The sequence below is a fragment of the Dama dama genome, chromosome 20, assembly GCF_033118175.1.
Source record: "Dama dama isolate Ldn47 chromosome 20, ASM3311817v1, whole genome shotgun sequence".
Taxonomy (NCBI): Eukaryota; Metazoa; Chordata; class Mammalia; order Artiodactyla; family Cervidae; genus Dama; species Dama dama.
In genome coordinates, this window is record NC_083700.1 from 73,074,003 (window position 1) to 73,092,121 (window position 18,119).

Sequence of the window (18,119 nt, forward strand, 5' to 3'; positions counted from 1 at the left end):
GTTAGTGAAGGACAGGGAGGTCTGACGTGCTGCAGTTCATGGGGTCGCAAAGAGTTAGACGTGACTGAGCTACTGAACTGAATGATCCTGACTTCCTTTGTGTTGCAGTTTCTCTCATGACATGTTCTTATGAAATGACCACAGGCATTTTAGGGAGATATTAATAAATAGAAGGAAGTTGCATGGGAATACCTTTAGTATACATTTCATGGAATGTATTTATATAGTTTGCAATCAAGTCTCTATATAGTTACCCTGTTGTTAGCCATCTCGAGTAGAAATATCTTCCAGAAATACTCTGACTGTGTTCATTGTTCAACTCCCCTGACCCTCATAACAATAAGGTACAAAGGCCAAATAACAAATTGGAATATGAATATGTTCTTTGGTTCTCAGTACCAGATATGTAGGTGAAGGAAGAAAAACGAGGCTTGAAATATAGGGAGTCAGAGGTTTTCCCAAATTTGACAATCCTAAAGTTTTACGAGGTGTACCAATGGAAAATTATAAAGAAGAAACAAATGTTTCCAAATTATCAGTAATAAAAACTATGGTAGAGACAAGCCTGGGTTAGTTTTCTATTATCACAATAGAAGATAGTGTTACAAAATATTTGTCATGTGAAAAGACTGAAGAGACCATCATGAGACCATCATATTGAAGGGAAAAGGAGTGTCGCAGATGTGTGCCGTTATGTTATTTTTCTGGATTTAATGATATTTATGACATTTATCAGCTTTTCAAAATTGTATTCTGTTAATTTTAATTTGTAATTTAAAATTCATAGTTTCTTTTTTCATCATAAGTAAACATTAACTTTTATACTTAATATGTATTCCTAATTTTGTATTATTTTTTGAAAGAAGATGTTCCTAATTTCCCTGTAGGAGGGCATGGCAACCCACTCCAATATTTTTGCCTGGAGAATTCCATAGACAGAGAAGCCTGCAAGGCTACAGTCCATAGGGTCGCAAAGAGACACAACTGAAGTGACTGAGCACGCACATCCCTGATTTACAAGTTCAGATCCTCCTTCTAGCTGTATCTTTAACATTTACCCAGAGATCAACTCCTTCTTACCACCTCCACTGTTACTACCTTATTCCAGGTCACTAGCATTTCTTGCCTATATTATTGCAATAACTTCTTAACTGGTCTCTTTGACTACACCTTGCCCCACTTTCTATGATACTCACCACAGCAATCATATTATCCTGGTGTGATATAATGCAGTGTAATTAATGTAACATACTGTAACCTAATGTAACATAATATGACATGACAATATAAGTTGGACCATGGGTTCTACTTGTTCAAAACCTTCCAAAGGGCTTCTACTTTACTCACAGTAAAAGCCAAAAGCCTTGAAATGTCTTCCAGGATTCCACCTCTCCTTGTGTATCTACCTTCAAATTCCCTCATTTAACTCAAGACCTACTCTTCTCACTTACCCTGCTCCAGGCCTTCTAGTCTTCCTGCTGTCCACAAGTCAGGCTTGCTTTCATCTCAGGGGTTTATACTTCCTGTTCCCCCTGTCTAGAATGATCATACACCCAGATATTAGCATGATTCATTCCCTCGTCTTCTTTAGGTTTTCTACTAAAATGTCACCTTCTGTGTAGAGCTTCCCTGGCTACCTTATCTAATTATACTCTCCACACACACCCAGACCCACACAAACACACACATACTCTCTCTTTCCACTCCTCTTTCTTTATATTTCTCATTAGTATTTTCATTGTCTTCTAGTTTCAGTTTGTTGTGAAGGTTGAAACCAAATAACTTTTTGATTAAATTTCAGAAAATACAACCCGATATGATATTCAGTATACAAATGTAGAAGATAGCATTTTGAACTTAATTATTTTAAATATAGTTTTTGTTAGTTTTTGGGTTATTTGAAATCCCTATTCAAAACTCAAGAATATTCTTGTGTGTTTACTACATAATTGCACACTACTCCTATTTTTTGGTAAGGTGTTGACTATAAATTTATATTCTTTTTTCACATAATTCATATAGGTTTAATCAGAGAGCTTTTTTTTTTTCTTTAACTTCTGGCTGAAACTACTGACGGAATCACCAGGACACTTGATTATACTTAGATATATGCCACTCAGAAATTATTTATGGAAAGGAAAACAGAGCTATCAACAACCTTAGATATGCAGATGATACCACTCTAATGGCAGAAAGCAAAGAGGAACTAAAGAGCCTCCTGATGAAGCTGAAAGAGGAGAGTGAAAATGCTGGCTTAAAACTCAATATTAAAAAAACTAAGATCGTGGCATCCAGTCCCATCACTTCATGGCAAATAGATGGGGAAACAATGGAAACAGTGACAGACTTTATTTTCTTGGGCTCCCAAATTACTGCAGATGGTGACTGCAGACATGCAATTAAAAGATGCTTGTTTCTTGGAAGAAAAGCTATGACAAACCTAGACAGCATATTAAAAAGCAGAGACATTACTTTGCTGACAAATGTCCATAAAGTCAAATCTATGGTTTTTCCAGTAGTCATGTATGGATGTGAGAGTTGGACCATAATGAAAGCTGAGTGCTGAAGAATTGATGCTTTTGAACTGTGGTGTTGGAGAAGACTCTTGAGAGTCCCTTGGACTGCAAGGAGATCCAACAGTCAATCCAAAAGGAAATCCTGAATATTCATTGGAAGGACTGAAGCTGAAGCTGCAATACTTTGACCACCTGATGCAAAGAACTAACTCATTGGAAATGACCCTGATGCTGGGAAAAATTGAAGGCAAAAGGAGAGGGTGATAGAGGATGAAATGGTTGGATGGTATCACTGACTCAGTGGACTTCAGTTTGAGCAAACTCCGGGAGATAGTGAAGGACAGGGAAGCCTCGTGTGCTACAGTTCATAGAGTCTCAAAAAATTGGACAGGACTTAGTGACTGAACAACAACATATTTGTTGTTCATATTTGTTGAAACATTAATTTCATTTATAGTGCCCAGTCTTATTGCAGTAATGAGAAATGGCAATGAGGGAAAAGCTTCTTCCTCTGAAAACAGAGGCAAAGATAACTTATTTTATTGTTAAGAAAAAGAAAATTTAAAATGAAAGAAATGAGGTTTGTATGTACAGCATTGTAGATTGCTCCTTAAAGTTCTAGATCAACAGATGTTGCACTTATAAAAATGGACACCCCAGTGTGATCCTCCTGTTGAAAAAAACTCCATAATTATGTTCAGACATGAAGTGAAATTCTGAGTTAAATTTTTTTTTTTTTTGACAGATGGCTCTGCATCAGGCACTGGCAACTGCTTATAGTGGAGACAGACTGGGAGGCTAGGGGAGGAAGAAGGGACTTACTTGCTCCTTTTATTTAATGGCTGGACAGTTAGCATCTCAACAGCAACACTGCTCCCTGCAGTGACACTAACATTCAGCAACAGCAATTGTTTGCAGTTTGCAGTTTTTCCACACAACTAGAACTAGCCTTATTGGACCCTTGAAGACATCAGCAGCAGCTCACTGGTGCCCCACTTTACATGCCTGAGTCTCAGCTTTAAGTTTTCACAATTCCTTAGACTACTGTCTTCCATTTGTCCCCTCTATTAGAGGTGGTAGCTGCTTCCTAGAGATATTACATCTCTGGTCTTTCAGAGTGCCCCTTCTGTCCTTCAGTTTTCTAATATGATTGCCCATTGTTTATATTAAACTTTCTTTGTTAAATGCTTGATATAGTTTCCATCCCCTGTTTGAACCTTTACTGGTACAGAAACTGATGTGTCTCTAATAATTTTAAAACTTGAGTTACATTTCTCAACTTTCTCTTGATATATTAATAAACTCTGGCAATGTCTGTGATATATATATAAATTTATATGTGTATACACACACAAAATCTATGGCATAAATCATTTTACAAATACAGGAAATGGAAGAGTTAATAATTAGGATGTTTTAAATATTTTTCCCTGAAAATGGGATAACTGGTTATATGATGACAAATTATATTTTTATTACTTTTTTCTTTCTTATAAGTTTTACTTGAAGAATAATTAGCAAAATTATATTAGTAGGTGTGGCAAAACTGGGACTGCCCAAGGCACTAGTGAAGAACCTGCCTGCCACAGCTGGAGACGTGAGAGACGCACGTTTGATCCCTGAGTTGGGAAGATCCCCTGGGGGAGGGCATGGCAACTCTGCTCTCCTTGCCTGGAGAATCCCATGGACAGAGAAGCCTAGTGGGCTACAGTCCATAGGGTCCTGAAGAGCTGGACACAACTGAAGTGAGTTAGCATGACATGGCACGTGGAAAACCTATGCTGTAATTATCTATAAAGGAAATTGCTGAATATGTAAAGATAATGCTTGCCTCATGTATACACGCATCCTAGGTAATTAAAAATGAGCACACCTTGGCCAAACTATGGAGGTGAACTCATTGGCCATTAAGGTAAAGCTTAATTAAATTCTAATCAATTTATATTACAAGTTAAAACACCATTCAATTGCCTCAAATGTCTATGAAAACACGTTCATATTATTTATAAAGCCAAATGGTCTATAAAACTATTGGCATTTCTTCTATATTATTTTGCTCAGAGTGTTTCCATTCTTCACTTGATTTATACATTTGAAAGTTTTGTTTGATTCCATGAAATAAAGTGAAAAAAGTCAACAGAAACAAATTCAGTTTGAATATTGAGCTAGAAATTCTTGTTTATTGTGATCTGTAGTCTTACTAAGTATTTAAAATAGTGACTTGTAAAGTGCAGACTATTTTTGCTTTTCCATAAAGAAGTGTTATATAATATAAATACTCTACGACAGCCCACTGTTGTTGGTTAGTCACTAAGTCATGTCTGACTTTTTGCGATTCCATGGATTGTAGCCTGCCAGGCTCCTCTGTCTATGGAGGAGCAAATTCTCCAGGCAAGAATACTGAAGTGGGCTGCCATTCCCTTTTCTAGGGGATCTTCCCGATCCAGGGACTGAACGTGGGTCTCCTACATTAGTCATATTCTTTACCATCTGAACCACCTGGGAAGCCCTAATACAGTCTGTGGACAGTTGAATTTATGAAATCTATAAAGATTACTTGACATACTGTTTCAAATATTAGATACTTAAAACAATGCAAACAATGCTATTTCCTGATGAATCCTCTGAATCTTTAAAAGCAATCCATCTTTGCTCTTTAAAGAATTGTTTTCTTAATTAAAAAAAATTCTTTTACACTATAAATATTTTTGTTGCTGTTATTTAGGTGTTTTGTTTTTTAAAATGCATGTTTTGTTCTTGTACCCAGAATTTGAATCACCTGTAGTTTAGAACTATCTCTGTCACTAACTGGTACATTAAACTGCTCAAAGAGTTGAACATACTCTTAAAATGATTTCTTCATCATGCCTTAAACTCTGGAGAATGAATACTGGCTAATTTTAGATACAGAGGCAGAAAGACTTTCTTTAAGGACATGAAATACATATTTTAGAATTACCTTTTATCTGATTACTTTTCCAGAAAAAAGCTTACAAAATAATTAATAAAATGGTTATTCAAAATCACTCACTTCAAAATCACTCATATACATATTTAATCCAGATTTTAGCAAAAGAGACAGAAGGTAAAGATAAAAGGCAACATTTGAGAAGATAAAGACTGTTAATCTTCCAAAATGGGTGAAAAAAATAAACCCACAGATAAAGTACTCAAGAATAATGTATACCAACCTCATGCATGAGCATAGATGTAAAAAAGTTTTAAAGATTGAACTGAATATAGTTTATACAGAAGGTCATGATCATGTCAGATATATTTCAGAGATGCAAAGGTGGTTTTCTCTAGAAATTCTAAGTACTTTATGGCATTAACAGTTTAAAGGAGAAACAATATTATTTGAATAAATTCAAAAAGAGCATTTTATAGAGTTTGGCAAAGCCTCATAATAAATTCTCTTAGAAATAGGAAGATAGGTTTGAATCTAATAAAAAGTATCTAAAACTAATATTAAAGAGCATTTTTAATAATAAACATTAAATGTATTTCAATTAAAATCAAGAATAAATGACACTTTCTTTTATTCAACTATTCAGATTAGGGACTGAACCATCACTAAAGAAATCTACAGACAAATTAGAAATCACTTTAGAAATCCCTAAAGAATCTACAGACAAATTATTCATATTATTAAGAGAGTTTGGCAAGTACCTAGATATAAGTAAAAATGCAAGAGTCAAATGGATTACTACAGGCTGCAACAAAATAGTTGGAGACTATATTTTTTTAAAGTGCATTTATAACTACAACAAAAACATAAGGCAAAAAGGAGTAAACTAACTAGAAATACATAAAAACTTTTTTAAAAAATTACAAAATTATACTGAATGATACAAAAATAGACATGTGTAGATATGTCATGTTGATGCATAAAAATTCAGTATCATAAAATATCAATTTTCTATTTTTAGTCCAATCAAAATGGATTTATAGAATCCATTTCTAATTAAATTCTAACAATGTTTTTTCCCTTTTGAGAAACCTGAAAAACTTTTTCTAAAATTCAAGTATCTAAAATGTCCAGGTGCCTAAGTTGGAGAAACTCGTCTTATCAGATATCAAAAATTTATCATTTGTGCTAACTAAGACACCGGTTTTAGCACCAAGATAGTAAAATGGATCAATGAAGAAAGTAACTTATTAAGGTATAGAAATCATATTTTATTAATAGGTCTTCATAGTCAGGTGAAAAGAATAACTAAGTAAATGTCGCTTGAGAAATTCAATATCTGTTAAGAAAAAAATGTATGCAATATAAAACATTAAGCCCGGGTGGAAATAAATTTGACTATGAATAATGAAATCCTCATTTTTTAAAGAAGAAAACATATAAAAAGATCTATTTGATTTCTAGGAACCAAGAACTTCTTAAGTAAGACATAGGACATTCTAAACATAAAAACTATACATTTTTTAAAAATTTATTATTTTTTTTTATTAGTTGGAGGCTAATTACTTCACAACATTGCAGTGGGTTTTGTCATACATTGACATGAATCAGCCATGGATTTACAAGTATTCCCCATCCCGATTCCCCCCTCCCACCTCCCTCTCCACCCAATTCCTCTGGGTCTTCCCAGTGCACCAGGCATTTCAGTTAGAAACTTCTGGTCATCAAAAGATATTATGAAGAAAATAAAATGACCCTGCAGAGACTCAAGGGAGATATCCGTAGTACATATAACCAACAAAGGATTAATATCTAGAGTATATAAAAGATCCCTGGATATCTACAAGGAAAAGACAAATAACAGAATATGGCCCCAAAATATATAAACAGGCATTTCACAGAAGAGGAAACACAAACTACCGCTAACTTAGGGAAAAATTTTAATCACATTAGAAATCAGAGACATGCAAATTAATATCATAATAAGAAGCAAAAGTAACACAATCTGACAACCATGTATAGACGATACAAAGCTTGGGAACTCTTACACATTGCTGGTGAATAAGTAAAGCTGTTTTGAAACAGAAAAACTAAAACTATTTTTTGAATTGAGTGTGTGCACATTCTAGGACCAAGAAATTTCACTTGTAAACATATGTCTTACATAAACTCTCGTACATGTGTATTTATAAAAATATTCATCACAGCAATAAAATGGATTACTAACAAGGACCTACTGAATAGCACAGGGAACTCTGTATTATGTAACAACTTAAATGGGAAAAGAATTTGAACTAGATACATGTATATGAATAACTGAATCACTTTGCTGTATGGTGGTGGTTTACTCACTAAGTCACGTCCAGATTCTTGCAACCCCATGGACTGTAGCCCGCCAGACTTCTCTGTCCGTGGGATTTCCCAGGCAAGAATACTGGAGTGGGTTGCCATTTCCTTCTCCAGGGGATCTTCCCCACCCGGGGGAACTGAACCCATGTCTCCTGCATTGCAGGTGGTCTCCTGCATGGTGGGCAGATTCTTTACTGCTGAGGCACCAGAGAGAAGCTAACACAACATTGTTAATCAACTATGCTCCAATACAAAATAAAAAGCTAAAAAATGCTAATAAAAATGTACATGAAAAAACAAAGGGTAAATAAAGTTGTAGAGCAGCCATATTTTTAGAAAGCTAGAGAACAAGCAAAGTGAAACAATATAATGTTAAAAATATATGCAAATGTATGGAATGTGAAATAAAATTCAGGACTGTACAGAACTGGTGATTTTCCAGTTCATAAGAATATAGTGATAGGTTCACAAGGATATATTTTATTCTGCTTTCTAACTTAAACATATGTTACATATATTATTTTAAACCTATCAAATTTGATATAATAAAATTTCAAGCTTCTTTAATTTTATAATTTTCTCTTAAATTTTAGTTCACTATTTGTTTCATGGCTATTATTTGACAGTCTTCCTAATTCAGCTGCAGAGAAAGCTTATGACATCATGTCTATAAAGAATCTAATTATTTCAATTTGATAATCATGCCTGAATACAGAAATAGAATATACACTATCATTTCAATATAGTTAATAGAAATATCTCTCTATATAACACATAAACAATATGTATGTCATAGTTACAGTAAAATTTCATAGCTCATTTCTCTGCCCTCCCTCCTGTTTGGATCTGACCTCCCATATCAAGATCCTCTTTCCCAAGTATTCCTTGTAGGAGTCCCTTTGTGGTGGTGGGTGGGGGCGCGGAATGGTGGGCAAAAAGAAGAGAAACTTTCACATAACAGGAGATGCTGCTCCAATAACCACTGTGATTTCTATGTTCACCTCCCACTATCCTTTGTCACTTTGTAGCCTGTGGTTTGTCACCCAGGCTGCTGCCTGTGCCACCTTTTAATTCCTGACCTCTAAGCTACACACAGACCCTTTTCCAGTCTGCTGTTAGCCTCCTCTGAGCTGAGCAAATTTCTCTTTCTAGTTGGCAAAAAGCTTCCTATTTTGCTTCTTATGACTGACTCTTTTGGAGAAGGTTCTCATAGCAGAGTTGTTGAGGGCTCTAAGTGACATTTCCCTGTGTGTCTCAGTGTCTCCTTTGTAAGGCAGAGGCCAGTGAAGAAAGGAAGAGAAGGAGCAGGAAGTTGGAGCTAGATTTGGGGGATGGCTAGCCATGTCCTCACACTGTTACTGGAGCTATCCTGTCTCCTGCAGGCTTTGCTATTCAGTCTGTTCCAACTGCCAGTATTCTTGCTGATGGTGATTTATTTTGAGGGCTTCATTATTTCCTCCACCAGTTCAGAACCAGTAACAGTTCTTAGTTTATGGGATAAATCTCTATACTCCTGAAATATATTACCATACAGCTTCTGGGCCCCATGATAATCACTGAATCTGTTTTAGCATCCTTGACCATTGCTTGACATTAAGATGTTATTCATTATTGTGACAATGTGAAGACTGTACTACCTAGGGTATACAAAGGGGTTTAAGGATTGAAAAGTGAAGAAGAACTAAAGAGCCTCTTGATGAAAGTGAAAGAGGAGAATGAAAAAGTTGGCTTAAAGCTCAACATTCAGAAAACTAAGATCATGGCACCCGGTCCCATCACTTCATGGCAAATAGATGGGGAAACAGTGGAAACTGGCTGACTTTATCTTTCTGGGCTCCAAAATCACTGCAGATGGTGATTGCAGCCATGAAATTCAAAGACAGTTACTCCTTAGAAGGAAAGTTTTGACCAACCTAGACAGCATGTTAAAAAGCAGAGACATTGCTTTGCCAACAAAGGTCTGTCTAGTCAAGGCTATGGTTTTTCCAGTGGTCATGTATGGATGTGAGAGTTGGACTATAAAGAAAGCTGAGCACAGAAGAATTGATGCTTTTGAACTGTGGCACTGGAGAAGACTCTTGACAGTCCCTTGGACAGCAAGGAGATCCAACCAGTCCATCCTAAAGGAGATCAGTCCTGAGTGTTCATTGGAAGGACTAATGCTGAAGCTGAAACTCCAATACTTTGGCCACCTGAAGTGAAGAGCTGACTCATTGGAAAAGACCCTGATGCTGGGAAAAATTGAGGGCAGGAGGAGAAGGGGACAACAGAGGATGAGATGGTTGGATGGCATCACCGACTCAATGGACATGGGTTTGGGTGGACTCCAGGAGTTGGTGATGGACAGGGAGGCCTGGCGTGCTGTGGTTCATGGGGTTGCAAAGAGTTGGACCTGACTGAGTGACTGAACTGAACTGAACTGCACTGAACTATCCAACTGCACACATCAACCTAACCATTTCTGATCAGGCCCCAAGTAATATTCATTTGATCTCATAAAAAAGAGAATGGGAGGGGGAAAAAGAATATACCAAAATTATTAATAATGATTACACAAGTGGATGAAATCACAGATTATTTTTACTATCATCTTTATACTTTTAATTTTATAAATTTTTTAAATGAATATTTATTTTAATTTTTATATTGATTAAAAAGCTGTAAAAGATATCTTTGGGGAAAAAAAGCTTTAGGAATCTATTATGTTACAGAACTGTGTCCAGAATCTTCTAGAGTTTACTGCTATTAGAAGCATAATTTCTTTTGTGTAGAATTTTTTATTACTACAAAAGCATCCATAAGTAGGCACTTCCAGTTCAAACCTTATGCAGGATATGTACATTGCTTCTCTAACAAGCAGACTTTTTTTCTCTTCATTAGTCTTTCCCATTCTTTCTTTTTTTCCTTACCGCTATCCCTCCACATCTTTACTGTGTCACAAAATGAATCATCTAATAATCTTCTATGTGTCAGTATTTAGCAACAGATTGGAATTCAATTCCCTTTCCTCCATATGATATTGCTTCTAGAGGTCTCTTATCAGAGCAACTTCTCTTACTTTCACATTAAAAATTGTTACTGTCAGAGAAACAACAGCTATTCTCACATGTATGATTAATGAAAGTCAAATATTTGACTAAAAGTAAATAATATTAGAGATATGAAGTTCTAGAATTATACTCCCATCCCCCTAGCCTACCAAGTAACTGAGTATTATCAAATAAAGTACCCCAGTAAAAATGCAAAAGAAAATGTTTAAGAGACCTACTTTGTGACAAGTGGAAACATTGGGAGTTCAAAAGTAAAAGATATTTTTGCTCAGATTATTTCTTAGACAGCATAAAGCAGAAGGTAAAATACATGTATTTAAATTTTACTTTTAGCAAGCTTAATTTCAAAAAATAAACATGTCTTATTCATCTTTGTTGATGCAAATATTTATAGTAAAACATTGATTCACAAAGTATCCATACAAAAGGCTTGCAAAATGTTATACAGGACAGAATTGAAATTCATTTGAAACACACATTGTTTATTATAGATTCTCTCACACGAAATTCACTCAAAAAGTCTATGAGATAGGTTTGATACCCTTATTTTATTGAAAAGGAAGCTGAGGATAGACAGCAAGTTACAGACCTAAAGGTACCCAGCTAACCAGTGATGAAAGTTAAACCTCAGTCATCTGAATCCATTGTACATGTTCTTTCAACTACTAGGCCAAGTTATATGTCATGGGCAGATCCTACCTTCTTAAAAACTAATTTAAAAACTAGTATAAACTAGTTTTGCTACCATTATGCACTACCATTACCACTCTCTCTACTTAAGTTAATAAACATTTCCCTTAAAAATACCAGAGGTGGGTTATACTAGGTACCAGGTCCTCTTGACATATTGTGTACAGGCCACCTTGCCAGCTGCCCTATTACAAAGTTAGGTGCATCCAAAGCAGAGCAAGCTTGGCAACGCAGTGTAGCAGGCAGAGGGAAGCTCTGAAATTTATTTTTTATTGGACCTTTTTCAGCTTGCATGTCATGTGGATTCTCGGAGCCTGTAGACTTGCTTTAGGGCCACTAGTAGCATTGTGACTGGTGAGATTTCCTTCACAACAGAATTCAGGGACAGATTGCCAAGCATGGTGCTGGAGGGAAGACAGGGCAGGGACTCATGCACACATGTGCAATGATAGCTGGGTGATCGCACTTCAGCAAGAGGGAGATGGCCAATGGTACCGGGGGGTACCGCCTGAGCCCGAAAAAGTGACTGCAGGTTCAGAACTGCAGACTGGACATAGAAGGTAGGATCAGCTGCAGACATCAGCCTCAGAGGCCAACATGTCTGAAAACCAGTCTGAGTCCAGGGCGTCTCTTTCCCTCAAGTTAGAAAGACATGTACCTTCCTTTGCACTCACTCAAAATCCATCTTAAGGAGACATGCAGAGAAAGGCAAGAGATGACAGAGCATTTCTCTGCAAGAATGATGAACACAACCTTTTAAAGGGACCATGTAACTCCTAAAATTAGATTAAACTTCTAATCACAGAGGAATAAAAGTCAGGTTTTAGCCTCAATAAACTGGATAAAGGCTGGGATAATGACCAAATTAGTTATGGTCAAAGTTCAGTCCAGTTTAGTTCAGTTGCTCAGTCATGTCTGACTCTTTGCACCCCCATGGACCGCAGCACACCAGGCCTTTCTGTCCATCACCAACTCCCAGAGTTTACCCAGATTCATGTCCATTGAGTCGGTGATGCCATCCAAACATCTCGTTCTCTGTCATCCCCTTCTCTCGCCTTCAATATTTCCCAGCATCAGGGTCTTTTCCAATGAGTCAGCTCTTCACATCAGGTGGCCAAAGCATTGGAATTTCAGCTTCGACATATGTCCTTCCAACGAACACTCAGGACTGATCTCCTTTAGGATGGACTGGTTGGATCTCCTTGCAGTCCAAGGGACTCTCAAGAGTCTTCTCCACCACCACAGTTCAAAAGCATCAGTTCTTTGTGCTCAGTTTTCTTTATAGTCCAACTCTCACATCCATACATGACTACTGGAAAAACCATAACCTTGACTAGACGGACATTTGTTGGTAAAGTATTGTCTCTATTTTTAACATGCTGTCTAGGTTGGTCATAACTTTCCTTTCAAGGAGAAAGCATCTTTTAATTTCATGGCTGCACTCACCATCTGCAGTGATTTTGGAGCCCCCCCAAATAAAATCTGTCACTCTTTCCATTGTTTCCTTATCTATTTGCCATGAAGTGAAGGGATCAGATGTCATGATCTTAGTTTTCTCAATGTTGAGTTTTAAGCCAACTTTTTCCACTCTCCTCTTTCACTTTCATCAAGAGGCTCTTTAGTTCTTTTTCACTTTCTGTCATAAAGGTGGTGTCATCTTCATATCTGAGGTTATTGATATTTCTCCTGGCAATCTTGATTCCAGCTTGTGCTTCCTCCAGCCCAGCATTTCTCATGATGTACTCTGCATATAAGTTAAACAAGCAGGGTGACAATATACAGCCTTGTCGTCCTCCTTTCCCTATTTGGAACCTGTTGTTCCATGTCTAGTTCTAACTGTTGCTTCTTGACCTGCATACAGATTTCTCAGGAGGCAGGTCAGGTGGTCTGGTATTCTCATCTCTTTCAGAATTTTCCAGTTTGCTTTGATCCACATAGTCAAAGGCTTTGGCATAGTCAATAAAGCAGAAATAGATGTTTTTCTGGAACTCTCTTGCTTTTTTCGATGATCCAGTGGATGTTGGCAATTTGATCACTGGTTCCTCTGCCTTTTCTAAAACCAGCTTAAACATACGGAAGTTCACAGTTCACATATTGTTGAAGCCTAGCTTGGAGAATTTTGAACATTACTCTGCTAGCATGTGAGATGAGTGCAGTTGTGCAGTAGTTTGAACAGTCTTTGGCATTACCTTTCTTTGGGATTGGAATGAAAACATACTTTTCCAGTCCTGTGGCCACTGCTGAGTTTTCCAAATTTGCTGGCATATTGAGTGCAGCACTTTCATAGAATCATCTTTTAGGATTTGAAATAGTTCAGATAGACTTCCATAACCTCCACTAGCTTTGTTCATAGTGATGCTTCCTAAGGCCCACTTAACTTCACATTCCAGGATGTCTGGAATCCAAGCCAGAAACTGGCTTGGGTAGCCTTTCCCTTCTCCAGAGTATTTTTCCAATCCAAGGATGGAACCCAGGTCTCCCACATTGCAGGCAGATTCTTCACCAGCTGAGCCAGAAGGCAAACCCAAGAATACTGGAGTGGGTAGCCTATCCCTTCTCCAGTGGATCTTCCTGACCCAGGAATTGAACTGGGGTCTCCTGCATTGCAGGCAGATTCTTTACCTACTGAGCTATGAGGGAAGCCCTGTTCAACCACATAAAAGATATGTAAATCAGTGACCACTTTCAGCTTGCTTCTCTAAAGTTAATATGGTAACATGGCAAATCAGGATTAAATGAGGCAACATATGTAACACGCTGAACATGGTGCCTGCTACATAGCTGGTGCTCAAAACTGACAACTTGCATCTGCCTATCTATTTATCCTACCCTTTTAAAAAAAGTTAATCCTTTTTTTTTCCATTTATTTTTATTAGTTGGAGGCTAATTACTTTACAATATTGTAGTGGTTTTGGCCATACATTGACATGAATCAGCCATGGATTTACATGTGTTCCCCTTCCTGATCCCCCCTCCTGCCTCCCTCCCCATCCCATCCCTCTGGGTCTTCCCAGTGCACCAGCCCTGAGCACTGGTCTCATGCTTCCAGCCTGGGCTGGTGGTCTGTTTCACCCTTGATAGTATACTTGTTTCAGTGCTAATCCTAATAATATTCAATTACCTGTAGTTTACTATATAGCTAAACAATCACTTTAATTTCAGATTTTACTTTGTTTTTATATTTAGCAAATGTAAATGTGCACTTGATTTAATACCTGGGGTTATAAAGAGCAACAGAAATAATCTCCTGGTGTATATTGGTCAAGCTTAGAAAATGTATTCACTTACCAGCTCACTGAATTCATTATTGCCTAGATCAAGTCTTTCCAACTGGGCCAGTTTGTGCATTGACCTATAACAGATGGAGAAAAATAATATTGTGAGGCAGTATATGACACATTGCTCCAAAAGATATTCCAGCCACCTTCTTGTCAGATTTATCTGGGTATATTATGCACAGATATGGGAGAAGTAAATTTCAAATATACAGAAACATGTTCAAACTGTTGCCTGAAAACCTTTAGTAGCTTACCATGTTTCCAAAAGCCAGTCTGTGGATGGAGTACAGGCCTGACTGTTTAATGAAAGTCTGGGAAGCTTGTTAAATATCTGTACCAATACAAGGTACCAGTTGAGGTTCTAACATCCATATTTTTAATAATCCACACAGGTTTGGGAACCAATGGATAAACTTAGCTCTTGGTGAAGCATTTTAAAATTCCACAGTATGGCCACAATTTCATCATCAATCTTGTCAATTTTTAACTTTCTTAAATGAATTTTTGTTATAGACAAACTTTTTTCTTTTTTATGAGTATAGTCGATTTATAATATCATGTAAGTTTCCAATGGACAAGGTTGTTATTCATAATTTTTAAAGGTTATATTTCATTTAGAGATATTATAAAATATTGGTTATATTCCTTGAGATGTACTATATACCCTGGTAGCTTATTTTATACATAGCAGCTTGTATTAAAATCCCCTACTCCTAAATTTTGTACTCATTATCTCCTAAGCACATTGGCTTGATGATGTTACGCTTTGAATAACTGGAAACCTTGGGCAAGAGTTGGTCTCAAAGATTAGAAGTACTCGTGTGCATTACATACATAACCAGTATTTATCAAGCCATTTTCAAGTATAACAGACAACATAGGAAAAGGTAGTAGCATTCTTCTGATTTCCAAATTTTTTATCTCCCCATTAACCAGAATACTATCTTCAAGTCTTGACTATATACAGAAACTCTGGAGGCACTGTTGACTCAAATCTTAAAAAAATTTAGTTCCTTCATCTTTAAAAATCCATGTAGCCATTATCTTATAAGACTTTTATGAGCAGCAAATGAAATACTACTATAATTCAGACTCTTTCAGGCACTCAGAAATGCAAAAAAAAAAACAAAACTGTGTACTCTTTCTCTACTCAGAAACTGTTTTTCAAAAATTATTATGTGCTAGAGAGTCTTCTGGGGTCTGGGAAATAGTACTGTATGAAAAGAAAGAAAAATTACTCCTTGAAAGGACTCTACTTCTAGTGCAGATGATAATGACAATAAGTAAAATGATTAAGTAAAATAAAACAATATTCTAGAAGGTTGTAAGTGCTATGAACAACACTTAAGCAGAGGAGGAAGATAATAATTCTTATAACAGGATTGCAGTTTCTAACAGGGTAATCAGGTCTCATGGAGAAGAAATGTGAGTCTAGTGTACTGATTCGACTGTACACCTTTTTCCTTATGGTAAACACATGTGGGTCCGGGGCCTATTTCCCTGTCTCACACAGGAATCTAACAGGTGTGAATTCCCCTTACAAATGACTGGCCTAGTGATCACAACCATAGGTCAGGCAGAAAACATCAGGACTCGGTTACAGTTTGGGTCACATTCTCCATCAGTTATGCTGACAATTTTGTCATCACTTGTCTGAACCAAGTAACCTGCTGATTATTCAGAATCATTTGTAATGTTCACCTAGTTATCTGAAGTTCTAATGAGCAAGTTCTAATGAAAATGGTACTCAATTGTGTTAAATGATGCTTACCAACCTATGTTCATATTATACATGTAAAAGGGGTAGAAATGTGTAAAATATCCATGACTGTTACTTTTATCATTGCTACTTCTGCTGCCTGTAACATTCTACCCACAAATCTTTGCAAAGCTGGCTCTTTTTCAACTCAGCTCATATGTTTCCTCCTCATATCCCCGAATTAAATCTCCCTTCCCATCTTCACTTCGTATATTGCCCTGTTTCATTTTCTTAACACTTACCATTGAAAGTATTTAACATTTTTATTTTAATATTCAATACTGAAAATTAAAATACTTTTTGTTTACTTCCTAATTATTTCCCCCCTGCTAGATTCAAGCTTCATGAGACCCAGTAAATTGTCAGTCATACAAACAGCTTCTCAGCCAGTGTTTGTTTGGTGAAGATATTCATTTGTGCATGAGTGAATGATTCTTTACCAGGGAGATGTTTGAATTCTAGAAATATTTACAAAGACAAATCATTCAGTTTTTACCAGGCATCTACAACTAATTAACAGTTGCCAAAGAGATATCCTAATAGGCCTGATTTAATGAATATTGTAATGAATATACATTAGCTTACTTATTAAGAATTATGCATAATGTTAAAGGCAGATAAGGCTGAAGTTTATCTGTCTTAGAATATCTATATCTTGTGTTAAGTTTACTCCTGACATTTCAACTAGTAGGTTTTAAAAATTCCAAATAATAAAAAATGCTAAGTGAGATATTTAGGTGAGTTTTTCATTTTTTTTTGATATCTCAAATATAGCAACAAAACTTTAAAAGGAAAGCAGTCTAGGACACAGAATCAATTCAGGCAATCTGGGTCTAAATCCCAATTCTACCTCTCACTAGCTGTTTGACTTTAAACCAACAAGAATATCTTTGCTTCTCGTCTATGATTATGGCAATGATAATAAGAATCCTTGCATTATATGGTTATTCTGATGATTAAAATAAGTTAATAAGTTAAAGCCCATAAATAATGCCTGACATATGGTAGGTGCTCTTTAAGAGTTAGGTATTGAAAAACTTAGGGAAGAATTTCAGAGTTGGAAATATTTTGAGAAATTATTGAGGTCAGAGTTTCTGAAGTTTTCCTAAGGACTTGTGTGTTGCATGATTTAAAAAAAATTCAGACGGCTAGTACATTTTGGCAAATCTTGCTTAAAAAATGTCAATCCTGCTGATAAGCAGGATTTCTCATAAAATATACAAATGCATATTATGATTATTTAACAGATTCATTTTGACTATTTCCCATATATATGATCAAAAACATTTCTCTTTTCTACAGGACATTTCTTAGACTCAGTTCAGTTCAGTTCAGTCGCTCAGTGGTGTCTGACTCTTTGCGACCCCATGAATCGCAGCACACCAGGCCTCCCTGTCCATCACCACTCCTGGAGCTTTCTTAGACTAGGAGAATATTTTAAATGATTTTTTGCAGATGATGAAACTGTATTCTTCTCCATCCTAGTCCATGAAATCATAGACATATACTTAGTGCATGAAAACACAAGCCTATGTGTATTCCTGTCATGAGTACAGGATTTAAATTTGA

At 36.4% G+C, this 18,119-nt stretch overlaps 1 protein-coding gene across 1 annotated transcript in view; it reads right to left on the reverse strand.

Moving 5' to 3' along the window:
* LRRC7 (leucine rich repeat containing 7) overlaps positions 1–18,119 on the reverse strand; it is a 577,944-nt gene that overhangs the window by 191,169 nt on the left and 368,656 nt on the right. The window contains exon 8 of the mRNA XM_061121637.1: positions 14,802–14,865. Within this exon, the coding sequence (XP_060977620.1) occupies positions 14,802–14,865 (64 nt within the window). The remainder of the gene's footprint in view (positions 1–14,801; positions 14,866–18,119) is intronic.